This window comes from Prionailurus bengalensis, chromosome A1 (assembly GCF_016509475.1).
Source record: "Prionailurus bengalensis isolate Pbe53 chromosome A1, Fcat_Pben_1.1_paternal_pri, whole genome shotgun sequence".
NCBI classification, from domain to species: Eukaryota; Metazoa; Chordata; class Mammalia; order Carnivora; family Felidae; genus Prionailurus; species Prionailurus bengalensis.
Window position 1 is genome coordinate 117,392,370 of NC_057343.1, and position 15,185 is coordinate 117,407,554.

The 15,185-nt window shown below is 42.0% G+C and overlaps 2 protein-coding genes across 2 annotated transcripts; both read left to right on the forward strand.

The window, feature by feature from the left end:
* The first annotated feature begins 1,179 nt into the window (after positions 1-1,179).
* Positions 1,180-5,149, forward strand: LOC122488223 (protocadherin alpha-1-like). The gene has a single exon (XM_043589445.1). It carries the CDS (start codon positions 2,696-2,698, stop codon positions 5,111-5,113), a length of 2,418 nt encoding a protein of 805 aa, XP_043445380.1. The 5' UTR covers positions 1,180-2,695; the 3' UTR covers positions 5,114-5,149.
* Positions 5,150-10,991: 5,842 nt separating this feature from the next.
* LOC122488228 (protocadherin alpha-3-like) lies at positions 10,992-13,619 on the forward strand. The gene is given in 2 exon segments (XM_043589455.1): positions 10,992-11,546; positions 11,548-13,619. Coding segments are annotated over 2 exon segments (2,415 nt in total). The 5' UTR covers positions 10,992-11,123; the 3' UTR covers positions 13,540-13,619.
* The last annotated feature ends 1,566 nt before the right edge of the window (positions 13,620-15,185 follow it).

A 15,185-nucleotide genomic window follows, 5' to 3' on the forward strand; every position in this document is an offset into this window, starting at 1 on the left:
CTGGCTAGAACTTTCAATACTTTGTTGAATAGAAAAGGTGAAAGCAGGTCTCCTTGCTTTGTTCCTAATCTTAGAGGAACAGCTTTCAGCCTTTCACCACTGAGTATGTTTGCTGTGGGTTTTTCATGTATGGCATTTTATTATGTTGAGGTGGTTTCCTTCTATTCCTAGGAATCTGAGTGTTTTTATCATGAAAGAATGTTGAATTTTGTCACATGCCTTTTCTGCATCTATTGAGATTATCATGCGTTTTTTTCCTTAATTCTTTTAATGTGGCTTATTACATGGATTATGTATACTGAATCATCCTTACACTCCACAAATAAATCCCACATGATCATGGTGTATAATCCTTTTAACATGCTGCTGAATTCAGTTTTCTAATATTTTTTTGAGGATTTTTTTTGGAGGAATCAGTGTTCATGAGGGAAGTTGATCTGTAGTTTTCCTTTCTTGTAGTGTCTTTGTCTGCCTTTGGTATCAGGGTAATGATGGCCTAATAGAGTAAGAAAGTGTTCCTTCCTCTTTATCTATTTGGAAAAGCTTGAAAAAGATCAGTATTAGTAATCTTTTAGTAAATTCACCAATGAAGCCATTGGGCAAGGGCCTTTCTTTGTCAGGAGATTTTTAAAAATTACTGATTCATCTTTTTACTAGTTATAGGTCTATTTGGATGATGTAGCTATTTTCTCTGTGCTTACTGTGGACATTGCATTTAATATCTTAAATTATAGTACTCTGAATTTGTACCAGCTTAAACTCAATAATATACAAAACACTCTGCTATTTTAACAGCTCTCTCTGATAACAAAATTTCCAGTCATTTATGTCCGCATTTATTTTTTCCTTGAATATAATATCATGTAGCCTTTTATTTTCATAATAACTACCATGATAATGCAGTCCATGGTTAACTATTTTTTAAGTTTCAATTAAGTGTCATCTGATCATTGTAAATGACATTTTTCTTATACTGAGAATATATTCAAATCCAACAATTTTCATCAAAATAAAGAGGATGAAACATTACCATATGGCTTATGGTTGAGATTATATTTAAAGATCACTGTAATTCCCAACATTAAAACATGATAATTTATAGTTTTCAGTAAATAGAGATATGTTTTAAAAGGCAAAATAAGCTTTTAACTGTAGAAAACAAAGTATATTTAATTCAACAGTTTTATGTTTGGAATATCTGAATGACAGCAAATTGCAGTTAGCATTATTCTATGTATTCTTCACAGTAATAAAATGCATAAAAGGAAATTTATACCACATTAAACTACCTTGTACATTAAAATATTGACAGTATTGTCTAAATCTATTAGCATTTAAAAAAGTATCAAGTTCTGAATTTGCTTCATTTCAAGAATAAGAGGGTACTGATGTATCTTATATTCCTGTACCTTTGTAATGAGGCAATTACTACATTGGAATTGCTATTAAAATTATAATCTGTTTTTTTTTTAAATAACATCATGTTTCATCTACATTTTAATTATCAAGTAAACAGTGACTTAGGCTTTCTGATTAGGAACTTATATGAATCCTTATTAATATTAATATCCTTAAATATCCATGGTACTTGAAGTAAAAATGTTAAGGCCATCCTTTTTAAAGTAACTTGTGATAGTTTATTCAGATCACATTTATTAGTCAAATTTTGATGTAATTATGGGGTTCTGATTATAAATTGCACTAAAGTTGAAAGATAAGTTTAATAGGTTTTTCTCAAATAGTTTTTTTCTGAAAACCTAATCTTCACTTTAGATTTACATTTAAAAATTTGACTACAGATTATTATAATATTCTCAGATATGTGTAATTGACATTGATTCAATGTTAATTTTATTCTTATTGACATATGACAATGACTTAATAAGAAAAAAAGGTGCAGCAAAAATTTGACATAGGAATAAAGATCCAAGGGACACTAACTTAATTTGAAATAATGACTTTTAGAGGCGAAAGTTATTAGTTCAGCACTTAGATGTTATATAACAAGAACAAAGGAAAATGTCCCAAATTTCAATATTCTAAGATTTCAAGTATCAAAAAGTGATGTCGCTGTTCATAAACACTGAAAAAATTTTAAATGTATTTCAGAAAATTTTCTAAAAATATCATAAGTAAGTTCCTGGTAATATTATTTTAAAAATTAACAGACACAATATCCTAGAATAAGGTGAACTTTAGTGGCCAAAGTGTTTTATTTTAAAGCTCCAGTATTCAGTTACAAATATTTAATAATAAAAACATGAGCTGATAAATTGTTTTAAATGAAAAGATGTAAGGTTATTGGTGCATATTTCGATTTTCCCAAAATCTAATTGTAATATATTTGTGACCACTGCTAAAGGACAGTATTGAATTACATACTCTTAAGTGAGAGTGTACAGTCTTTAAAAGACATAATTGAAAGTGATTGCATTGAATAAATTGCAAATGAATATATAGCCTATTTTGGAAATCAATGAAGAATCTACAATCTACAGCATTAGCCACATGATGTCGCTGTATACCACAAAGTCTTGTCAATGTTAATGTTTAGATCACCAAAAACTAAGGGAGGAAGCTCCATTTTGTTACAGCCTGAGAGAAGACAAAAACAGGGGACATATTATTCAAGATATAAAGTAAAGAAAGCATGATTTGGAAGTGAGAGCGGTACCAAAGGTGTAGTGGTTTTGCGATGCTGTTTCCTAGGCAAGGAGGCAAGGGAGCCCAGCGCCTGCTGCTCTTCGTTTTGTTCCTCGCAGCCTGGAAGACTGGGAGTGGTCAGGTCCACTACTCGGTCCCGGAGGAGGCCAAACACGGCACCTTCGTAGGACGCATCGCGCAAGACCTGGGGCTGGAGCTGGCAGAGCTGGTGCCACGCCTGTTCCGGGTGGTGTCCAAAGGGCGTGGGGACCTTCTGGAAGTAAATCTGCAGAATGGCATTTTGTTTGTGAATTCTCGCATCGACCGCGAGGAGCTTTGCGGGCTGAATCTGGAGTGCAGCATCCACCTGGAGGTAATTGTGGACAGGCCGCTGCAGGTTTTCCATGTGGAGGTGGAGGTGAAGGACATTAACGATAACCCACCGGTTTTCAGAGGGAGAGAACAAAGGTTATTTATTCCTGAGTCTAGACTGGTGGATTCACGTTTCCCGATAGAGGGTGCTGCTGATGCGGACATTGGGACCAATGCTCTAATAACTTACACCCTCAGCCCCAGTGATTATTTCTCTTTGGATGTACAGGCAAGTGATGAACTGAGTAAGTCACTTTCACTTGAATTGAGGAAATCTTTGGATAGAGAAGAAACACCAGAACTTCGTTTATTATTGACGGCCACTGATGGGGGCAAACCAGAGCTGGAAGGTACAGTTCAGCTGCTGATCACAGTGCTGGACGTTAATGATAATGCCCCATTGTTTGCCCAGGCTGTGTATAGAATCCATTTATTAGAGACTACAGCAAATGGAACATTAGTGACTACATTAAACGCCTCTGATGCCGATGAAGGTGTAAATGGCGAAATTGTCTTTTCCTTTGGCAGTGATGTTCCCCTAAACATTCAAAAAAACTTCAAAATTGATTCCAGCTCAGGAGAAATTAGGCTAATTGGTAGACTGGATTATGAAGAAACAAAATCTTATGAAATTCATGTAAAAGCAGTTGATAAAGGAAGTCCTCCAATGTCAAATCACTGCAAGGTTTTAGTGAAAGTGCTAGATGTAAATGATAATGCTCCACAACTGGCAGTCACATCTCTGTCTTTGCCGGTCAGAGAGGACACCCCACTCAGCACCGTCATTGCTTTTGTTTCCGTGTCCGACCGCGACTCCGGTGTCAACGGGCAGGTGACCTGCTCTCTGATGCCTCACATCCCCTTCAAGCTGGTGTCCACCTTCAAGAATTACTATTCGCTGGTGCTGGACAGCGCCCTGGACCGCGAGAGCGTGGCGAGCTATGAGCTGCTGGTGACCGCAAGGGACGGGGGCTCGCCTTCGCTGTCGGCCACGGCCAGCGTGTCCGTGGAAGTGGCCGACGTGAACGACAACGCGCCGGCATTCGCGCAGGCCGAGTACACGGTGTTCGTGAAGGAGAACAACCCTCCCGGCTGCCACATCTTCACGGTGTCCGCGCGGGACGCGGACGCGCAGGAGAACGCGCTGGTGTCCTACTCGCTGGTGGAGCGGCGGGTGGGCGAGCGTGCGCTGTCGAGCTACGTGTCGGTGCACGCGGAGAGCGGCAAGGTGTACGCGCTGCAGCCGCTGGACCACGAGGAGCTGGAGCTGCTGCAGTTCCAAGTGAGCGCGCGCGACGCGGGCGTGCCCCCGCTGGGCAGCAACGTGACGCTGCAGGTGTTCGTGCTGGACGAGAACGACAACGCGCCCGCGCTGCTGCCGCTGCCTGGGGCGGGCGGCGCGGGCGGCGCCGTGAGCGAGCTGGTGTGGCGGTCGGTGGGCGCGGGCCACGTGGTGGCGAAGGTGCGCGCGGTGGACGCGGACTCGGGCTACAACGCGTGGCTGTCGTACGAGCTGCAGCCGGCGGCGGGTGGCGCGCGCAGCCCGTTCCGCGTGGCGCTGTACACGGGCGAGATCAGCACGACGCGCAGCCTGGACGAGGCGGACTCGCCGCGCCAGCGCCTGCTGGTGCTGGTGAGGGACCACGGCGAGCCGGCGCTGACGGCCACGGCCACCGTGCTGCTGTCGCTGGTGGAGAGCGGCCAGGCGCCCAAGGCCTCGTCGCGGGTGTTGGCGGGCGCCGCTGGCGCGGAGACGGCGCTGGTGGATGTCAACGTGTACCTGATCATCGCCATCTGCGCGGTGTCCAGCCTGCTGGTGCTCACGCTGCTGCTGTACGTGGCGCTGCGGTGCTCGGCGCCGCCCAGCGAGGGCGCGTGCGGGCCGGGGAAGCCCACGCTGGTGTGTTCCAGCGCGGTGGGGAGCTGGTCGTACTCGCAGCAGAGGCGGCAGAGGGTGTGCTCTGGGGAGGGTCCGCCCAAGACCGACCTCATGGCCTTCAGCCCCAGCCTACCTCAAGTTCCAGGCTCCGCAGATGAAAGACAACAACCCTCAGAGTCAGAACACTTAGGAAAGGTGAGTCTTTTCCATCGATTCTAGAATTGTTCTATTTCCTTTGTTAATGATTCTATTTTGATTCATATTTGCTTATTTTTTTAATGAAATTTATTGACAAATTGGTTTCCATACAACACCCAGTGCTCATCCCAAAAGGTGCCCTCCTCAATACCCATCACCCACCCTCTCCTCCCTCCCACCCCCCATCAACCCTCAGTTTGTTCTCAGTTTTTAACAGTCTCTTATGCTTTGGCTCTCTCCCATTCTAACCTCTTTTTTTTTTTTCCTTCCCCTCCCCCATGGGTTCCTGTTAAGTTTCTCAGGATCCACATAAGAGTGAAACCATATGGTATCTGTCTTTCTCTGTATGGCTTATTTCACTTAGCATCACACTCTCCAGTTCCATCCACGTTGCTACAAAAGGCCATATTTCATTTTTTCTCATTGCCACGTAATATTCCATTGTGTATATAAACCACAATTTCTTTATCCATTCATCAGTTGATGGACATTTAGGCTCTTTCCATAATTTGGCTATTGTTGAGAGTGCTGCTATGAACATTGGGGTACAAGTGGCCCTATGCATCAGTACTCCTGTATCCCTTGGATAAATTCCTAGCAGTGCTATTGCTGGGTCATAGGGTAGGTCTATTTTTAATTTTCTGAGGAACCTCCACACTGCTTTCCAGAGCGGCTGCACCAATTTGCATTCCCACCAACAGTGCAAGAGGGTTCCCGTTTCTCCACATCCTCTCCAGCATCTATAGTCTCCTGATTTGTTCATTTTGGCCACTCTGACTGGCGTGAGGTGATACCTGAGTGTGGTTTTGATTTGTATTTCCCCGATAAGGAGCGACGCTGAACATCTTTTCATGTGCCTGTTGGCCATCCGGATGTCTTCTTTAGAGAAGTGTCTATTCATGTTTTCTGCCCATTTCTTCACTGGGTTATTTGTTTTTCGGGTGTGGAGTTTGGTGAGCTCTTTATAGATTTTGGATACTAGCCCTTTGTCCGATATGTCATTTGCGAATATCTTTTCCCATTCCGTTGGTTGCCTTTTAGTTTTGTTGGTTGTTTCCTTTGCTGTGCAGAAGCTTTTTATCTTCATAAGGTCCCAGTAATTCACTTTTGCTTTTAATTCCCTTGCCTTTGGGGATGTGTCGAGTAAGAGATTGCTACGGCTGAGGTCAGAGAGGTCTTTTCCTGCTTTCTCCTCTAAGGTTTTGATGGTTTCCTGTCTCACATTTAGGTCCTTTATCCATTTTGAGTTTATTTTTGTGAATGGTGTGAGAAAGTGGTCTAGTTTCAACCTTCTGCATGTTGCTGTCCAGTTCTCCCAGCACCATTTGTTAAAGAGGCTGTCTTTTTTCCATTGGATGTTCTTTCCTGCTTTGTCAAAGATGAGTTGGCCATACGTTTGTGGGTCTAGTTCTGGGGTTTCTATTCTATTCCATTGGTCTATGTGTCTGTTTTTGTGCCACATATTTGCTTATTTTTAATCACTATCCGATTGTGCATTATATGGTATGAAATAGAGATGCATCTTGCACTGAGAACAATTTAATTTAAATGATTTCCTTATTTTCACATTTTGTTTTTTTCATAATTAAATCTGTTCATGAATAATAGGACCTGAAGGATTGAAAAACACTTAAGCTAAATTTGAAAACTTATTACCTGTAAGTAATTTTTTTCTCAAAATTAAAAAAGTTCATAACTGGAAAAAATTTAAAGAGTATGAATATATAATGCATATTTCCTATTTACATCATCTATCCATTCTGTCAGAATATATTGGAATAGGACTATAATGTATATCTGGATGTTTTCTAAATTATTCTTTCAATCAAGAATTCATTTGTCTTTATCTGTTTATGCAACAGGTAATAAATAAAGTTTTCATTTCCTTGTACTTGAAAGCAGCCTGAATGGATCTTTTATTGCCAGGACCTGCAAAAATACCTATCAGGGGTGCCTGGGTGGCTCTGTCAGTTAAGGGTCTGACTTCGGCTCAGATCATGATCTTGTGGTTGGTGGGTTTGAGCCCCATGTTGGGCTCTATGCTAATGGAGCCTGGAACCTGCCTCCCTCTCTCTCAGCCCTTCCCCTGCTCATGATCTCTCTGTCTCTGTCAGAAATAAATAAACATTAAAAAAAGTTTTCAAAAATACCTATCATAGATCATTACAACACATGACATCACTTGGGAATAATTGCTCATGATACATATTTCTTTCAGGGGTCACATAGCTTGTGATTTGGAATAAAGATTTCACACTTGCAAAATCTTTAGAGTTTTAAGGTACAATAGTAAGTTCCCTGAGGAAAGAACCCCCTTTCAATTTTGTTAAAATATCTTAACACTATAAAAATATCTTAACATTTACGAAATCACATTGTGGGTGGCCAGGTAGTGGGAGTTTTTTTTACATAAAAGTGGAGAGTACCCTAACTCAGGTGTTATGTTACTGGGTTGCTCAGTCATCCTTCCCAGTATCACTATCACCAGGCTAATGTGTACAGGCCTCCCACTGTGCAGAGACTGACCACCCGTCTCTGGCACCAAACTGTGCCCATGATAACATTTTCCACAACTGTGAGCTCACTCACTTTCTCCTGGCAGCATCCCTATAACTAATGAAGTTGGAGTTTTCCCAAAAAGTAAAGACTGATATTGAATGACTACATTTTAATTGGAAATTCCTGTGTTGGGTAGTTAAAACATAAACTTGAAAAGTAAATGTTACACTTGGAAAAGAATTTAAACACTTCAAAAGAAGATGTGTTGGGGTGAAATAACTGTCTAAAACTGTCTTCTATTTGTTTTTTAGCTATATGCTGTTTTTTCCCCCCATATGTATGTGGATATTGGTGAATTGTAGAAATAACTTCCACTAAGTGATCTGGGTCTTATCCATTTAACAGGCCAGATATTCATTTTCATCTGAGATCTGCTTTTAAAGGAATTGAAAAGTTAGGTGGGGAAATCTTTTAAGGATAGTCTGTTTCTACAGTAAACTTCTTAGCTGCTAAGAGTTGATACGCCTCAAAATTTAGGGAGTGTATATTTCCTGAGAATCAGAAATGTTTATCTGAGGCTTTACGGAGAAAAAGAAATGGTTTGAGCAAATAAGGAGGAACTCCTTTTTTGGGAGGAGTCATCCTACCTAGAGTCTCATATCTACTCACTACTTTCTTGGGACTTGTGTGCAGAGTATGACTGGTCAGGTGGAATCTGTCCTACTAGAAGTCTGACCCCTACCTTTGTACTACAGACAAATGGTAAGCTTTGAAAACTATATCCAGGTATACCCAGAACTCAGTTTATCACTAAGAGGGAATCACAGTCTATCACTATACAAATTGTTATTGGTTATTTTTTAATTTTAATTTTTTTCTTACTGATTTTTTATTCCATATTTACATTTTTAAATTAAATTGCCTAAGGAGATGTCTAAGTGAGAGTAGATATTATTCACTGATACTTTATCCACACATCAGCTCAATCTTCTAGACTCATAGTTCCTTTAGTATTACCTTCATTGCCTATAATCATTATACTCTGTCATTAATTCCCTGTGGCATTCTACTTTGCAATTAGTATACTCTTAAATGTCATGAAATATATAGTATTATAAGTTGTCAGAGGTATTCCATTAATATGTTTTAAAATTTTAATTCTGTATCTTTTTAAAACTACTGCCTTTCAAGATTCTTCAAAACACTTGACATATAGATGCCTATAATTATTTCCTAGATCCATGCTTTTCCAAAATAATTCTTAAATGTTTCGTGAACTAGTTCTTGAACACGTGAAATGTTCTTTGTGAACTAGTACAGTAGAATCAATTAGAAATTATGTAAGTTTGATATTAACACATATCATTAATGTAACTTGTTTAGTTACTCGAGATAGTTTAAAATAATCTTTTATCCATTAAAACATTAATTGAACCTACCCTATGACCCAGAAATAGCACTGCTAGGAATTTACCCAAGGGATACAGGAGTACTGATGCATAGGGGCACTTGTACCCCAATGTTTATAGCAGCACTCTCAACAATAGCCAAATTATGGAAAGAGCCTAAATGTCCATCAACTGATGAATAGATAAAGAAATTGTGGTTTATATACACAATGGAGTACTACGTGGCAATGAGAAAGAATGAAATATGGCCCTTTGTAGCAATGTGGATGGAACTGGAGAGTGTTATGCTAAGTGAAATAAGCCATACAGAGAAAGACAGATACCATATGGTATCACTCTTATGTGGATCCTGAGAAACTTAACAGAAACCCATGGGGGAGGGGAAGGAAAAAAAAAAAGAGGTTAGAGTGGAAGAGAGCCAAAGCATAAGAGACTCTTAAAAACAGAACAAACTGAGGGCTGATGGGGGGTGGGAGGGAGGAGAGGGTGGGTGGTGGGTATTGAGGAAGGCACCTTTTGGGATGAGCACTGGGTGTTGTATGGAAACCAATTTGACAATAAACTTCATATATTGGGAAAAAAAACCCAAACATTAATTGATAATTTATTCTATTCTGAATGTGAATGATAAAATACGAGTTAAGTTGCAATCCTGGCTTGCGTTCAGTGAGTACATGGGAAAAAAAAGCTGGTATGAAAACTTTTCCCCTAATACTTAAATCATGTGTTTGATTTTATTTCAAGAGGCTCTGACTATAAGCAAAGCTTTTGACATGCTTTTACCTCTCTAAAATCAACCTCTGCCCATGAATTTTCTCTGCTCAACTTGCAAATACCCAAAGAACTCATGCCTCTTGCTGAATTCTCAGAAACTTTTAGAATATTATATTGTCTCATCTTACATACGTTGAATGGTGAATTATGTTCCAAAGTTACTTTCTCTCTCTATTGATTAGTTAAGTCACCAAAACTTTCAAGTCACAGCTTTTTAAAAAACTGGAATCCATAAATTCATCTAGAGCAGAGATCATTAAAAACACAATGATCTCATATTGCAATCATTTTCAGATATACAGGTAAATTGAAATGTATAAGTGGTGTGGAAATTTAAAAAACACATATACTCTTACTTGGTATGATATGAATGTAGCAAATATCTAAATCACACAGTATTTTCATTTGTAAAAAACAAATTTACAAAAGAACTGCACTGTAAAAAACTGACTTCTGGCATCTTTTATAAATAACAGTTAAGACAGACAACAAGGGTATAATTATTGGATAAAGCACACAAGAGTGCATTATAAACATTCCATAAATAAATAAATAAATAATGTAAATTAACAATTGCCATCATAATATAGAAGTAAATATGTATGGATAGATGGATATGTATATACACATACTTTCAATGCCTCGATGTTTTGGTGGTCATGAATATCAAAGGCCTGGTTTTGCTATAAAATGTAGACTTCAAGGCCAAGTGATAAAAGTTACAAGTTTAGACTCACATTGAGATCCCACCCAAACATCAACAATTAATATCACTTTTAAGTTACTTAACTGATATCTGTTTTCACTTCCTTGTTGGTAAAAAGTGAATTGTATTGATACCTAGCTTGGAAGGTTGTTGTGAGAATATAATGGGATAACCCTATTATAACCCCATGCTTGTCACATGGGGAATATTTCCAATAGATGTCCACTACTGTTATAGCATTAATCACTATTCTATTCTTTTTAACTTTATGTCATGGATTGGAATATTTGGAAGTGATGAATTAGTATAAAAGCTATAAGGATATATATTTTTTTAATATAAAGAATTTGAAAAGTGCTCGGAGGATATTACAACGAAAATAGAAATTTGGGAAAAGTTCAGACCCAAGTAGTAAATTTATTTAATACTTACACGTTTAGCCACATGATGTCGCTGTCCACCACAAGGTGTTTCACCACAAAAGAAATACATCATGCATTACATACTCAGTTGCTGCTTTTCCCCATCCTCTGTGAAATACGGGCATGGTAAGATTATTTAAGAAAAACCGAGGAACCCAAATTATTTTTTAAAGTTTGGATCGATGCAAGAGTGACCCAATATTTGGAAAAGGCTTGCAGTGATGTTTTCATGGAGAGAAGAAGGTTCAGGAGCCCGGCAACTACTGCTTTCGCTTCTGCTCCTCACAGTCTGGGAGGCTGGGAGCGGCCAGGTTCACTACTCAGTCCTGGAGGAGGCCAAACACGGCACCTTCGTGGGGCGGATCGCCCAGGACTTGGGGCTGGAGCTGGTGGAGCTGGTGCCACGCCTGTTCCGGGTGGCGTCCAAAAGCCATGGGGACCTTCTGGAGGTAAATCTGCAGAACGGCATTTTGTTTGTGAATTCTCGCATCGACCGCGAGGAGCTTTGCGGGCGGAACCTGGATTGCAGCATCCATCTGGAGGTGATCGTGGACAGGCCGCTGCAGGTTTTCCATGTGGAGGTGGAGGTGAAGGACATTAACGACAACCAGCCGGTTTTTTCCAATGGCAGTAAAAAAATTGTTTATTTCTGAATCCCGGCCGCCTGGTTCTCGGATTCCGCTAGAGGGAGCATCAGATGCAGATATTGGAGCGAATTCTTTGTTGACCTACAGTCTTAACTCTAATGATTATTTTACCTTGGATATTAAAAGAAATGATGAGGATATTAAAACTCTTGGACTCGTGTTGAAAAAACTTTTAAATCGAGAGGACATTCCTGAACATCACCTAGTAATAACGGCAGTTGATGGTGGGAAACCAGAGCTCACTGGCACTACTCAACTGAAGATCACCATTCTAGATGTAAACGACAACGCCCCAGAGTTTGAGAGAACTGTCTACAAAGTGAGTTTATTCGAAAATGCTCCAAACGGTACCCTAGCAGTGACTGTTAACGCCTCTGATTTGGATGAAGGAGTAAATAAGGAAATTGTATATTCTTTCAATACAGACATGTCATCAGATGCTTTGTCGAAATTCCACTTAGACCCTGTTAATGGATACATCACTGTAAAGGGTAACATAGATTTCGAGGAAACTAAGTTATATGAAATCCAGGTAGAAGCGACAGATAAAGGAAATCCTCCAATGGCAGGTCACTGCACGGTTCTGGTGGAAATTTTGGACACCAATGATAATGTACCTGAGTTGGTTATCAAATCACTGTCATTACCTGTATTAGAAGACGCTCCCCTCGGCACGGTCATCGCCTTGATCAGCGTGTCCGACCGTGACTCCGGAGTCAATGGGCAGGTGACCTGCTCTCTGATGCCTCACATCCCCTTCAAGCTGGTGTCCACCTTCAAGAATTACTATTCGCTGGTGCTGGACAGCGCCCTGGACCGCGAGAGCGTGGCGAATTATGAGCTGCTGGTGACCGCACGGGACGGGGGCTCGCCTTCGCTGTCGGCCACGGCCAGCGTGTCCGTGGAAGTGGCCGACGTGAACGACAACGCGCCGGCATTCGCGCAGGCCGAGTACACGGTGTTCGTGAAGGAGAACAACCCTCCCGGCTGCCACATCTTCACGGTGTCCGCGCGGGACGCGGACGCGCAGGAGAACGCGCTGGTGTCCTACTCGCTGGTGGAGCGGCGGGTGGGCGAGCGTGCGCTGTCGAGCTACGTGTCGGTGCACGCGGAGAGCGGCAAGGTGTACGCGCTGCAGCCGCTGGACCACGAGGAGCTGGAGCTGCTGCAGTTCCAAGTGAGCGCGCGCGACGCGGGCGTGCCCCCGCTGGGCAGCAACGTGACGCTGCAGGTGTTCGTGCTGGACGAGAACGACAACGCGCCCGCGCTGCTGCCGCTGCCTGGGGCGGGCGGCGCGGGCGGCGCCGTGAGCGAGCTGGTGTGGCGGTCGGTGGGCGCGGGCCACGTGGTGGCGAAGGTGCGCGCGGTGGACGCGGACTCGGGCTACAACGCGTGGCTGTCGTACGAGCTGCAGCCGGCGGCGGGTGGCGCGCGCAGCCCGTTCCGCGTGGCGCTGTACACGGGCGAGATCAGCACGACGCGCAGCCTGGACGAGGCGGACTCGCCGCGCCAGCGCCTGCTGGTGCTGGTGAGGGACCACGGCGAGCCGGCGCTGACGGCCACGGCCACCGTGCTGCTGTCGCTGGTGGAGAGCGGCCAGGCGCCCAAGGCCTCGTCGCGGGTGTTGGCGGGCGCCGCTGGCGCGGAGACGGCGCTGGTGGATGTCAACGTGTACCTGATCATCGCCATCTGCGCGGTGTCCAGCCTGCTGGTGCTCACGCTGCTGCTGTACGTGGCGCTGCGGTGCTCGGCGCCGCCCAGCGAGGGCGCGTGCGGGCCGGGGAAGCCCACGCTGGTGTGTTCCAGCGCGGTGGGGAGCTGGTCGTACTCGCAGCAGAGGCGGCAGAGGGTGTGCTCTGGGGAGGGTCCGCCCAAGACCGACCTCATGGCCTTCAGCCCCAGCCTTCCACCCGGTCCCATTGGCGGGAATAGAGAAGAACAGCTGGATGTAGATGTTGATCTTTCTGCCAAAGTGAGTACAGATTTTTAAATCCTTTCAAAAATCGTTTTTTATTCTTCAATGTTTCTGTTCTTTTGGAAACTTACGTTTTTGGTGTTAGAGTTTTCCAGGGTTTTGTGGTTAAAATATTTGAACTCCTTGTGACAAATGTTTTGAACTGAATTAGCAATAAGTACTGAGAGCCAAACTTGTAGTGTTGTTGTTGTTGTTGTTGTTGTTAATAGGTGCAGTAGTAGGATTATTTTATTGCTAAAGATAGAAACCAAATATATTTTCTTGGGTGAATTGTATCGTTTAGAATATTTGACTCCAATTGTGTTTTACTAATCCTTGCACAATGCTTCAATAGATTTTGCCACTTTTTTTTTTTGGAATTCCTACTAGATGTTAGTCCAAATGTCACTGGTTCATTTTATGAGTTCACCCATAAATGCTCACCACTTCTTTTGGTTAATATATCCTCAGTTTCAAATATTAGTTTACTAAGCCTGTTGTCTGTATGAAGCCTCTTTTACTCATTTATTCATTTGTCTGAAGTCTTAGTTCCTTGTTTTTACTTGAACATGATTCATTTTAGTCCTTGTGCTCACATTTGGTAATACGTTGTATTGTGGCTAGTTTCTCAATTGGGTAAAGAAAACCACACACACACCAGAATAATAATTTTATTGGTTTAGAATTGTATCTTTAGGAGCACCTGGGTGGCTCAGTCGGTTAGTGTCCGACTTCGGCTCAGGTCCTGATCTCGTGGTTTGTGAGTTCGAGCCCCACATGGGGTCTCTGCTGACAGCTCAGAGCCTGGAGCCTGGAGCCTGCTTCGGATTCTGTGTTTCTTTCTCTTTCTGCCCCTCTCCCGCTTGTGCTCGTCTCTCTCTGTCTCTAAAAAATAAATGTAAAAACAATTAGAATTGTATCTTTGTTCATCTTCAGTTTCTCACTACTTTAATTAGTAAGCATTGAAAAAATCAATAGTAAGTGAACTTTTATACTTCCTTCAGTGTATCTTCATTTAGAAAACATTGGTTTTGAAAGTATATTATTAATTTTGTTAAGAATTGTTTTCCATCAGATGAGGCTCCTGGGTGGCTCAGTTGGTTGGGCATCTGACTGTGGCTCAGGTCATGATCTCATGGTTTGTGGGTTCAAGCCCTGCATCGGGCTTTGTACTGACAGCTCAGAGCCTAGAGCCTACTTTGGATTCTGTGTCTCCTTGTCTCTCACTGCTCCTCCCCTGCTTGTGTGCTCTGTCTCTCTAAAATAAATAAACACTTAAAAAAATTTTTTAAATTGTTTTCTGTCAGAAAACTTTGTTGAGAATGCTGCTTTCTATCTAATTTTAAAACTACTCTACTAGCAAAACTTATTAATCATTAACCTATTTTGCAAACACTTAGTAGTAAGGATGCTAATGTCCAAAAACTCCAGTAAGTCAATGTTATTACTTGTGACCTTCCTCTGAATAGTAACCTGTCTATTAAGGTGTGTTATATAGTATGTAAACCCTCCAAATAACTGCAACCAAATTAAACAAAATGAAATTATTTTGTAGTCATTTCTCTATTTAGCATTTGATCATTTCTCCAAATAGATGGACTTCCATTCAAGTTTCCTTGCCACTGGAAACTGAACCTTAGCCATATTAGAGATTAGAAAACAAGCAATTATTTCTAAACCAT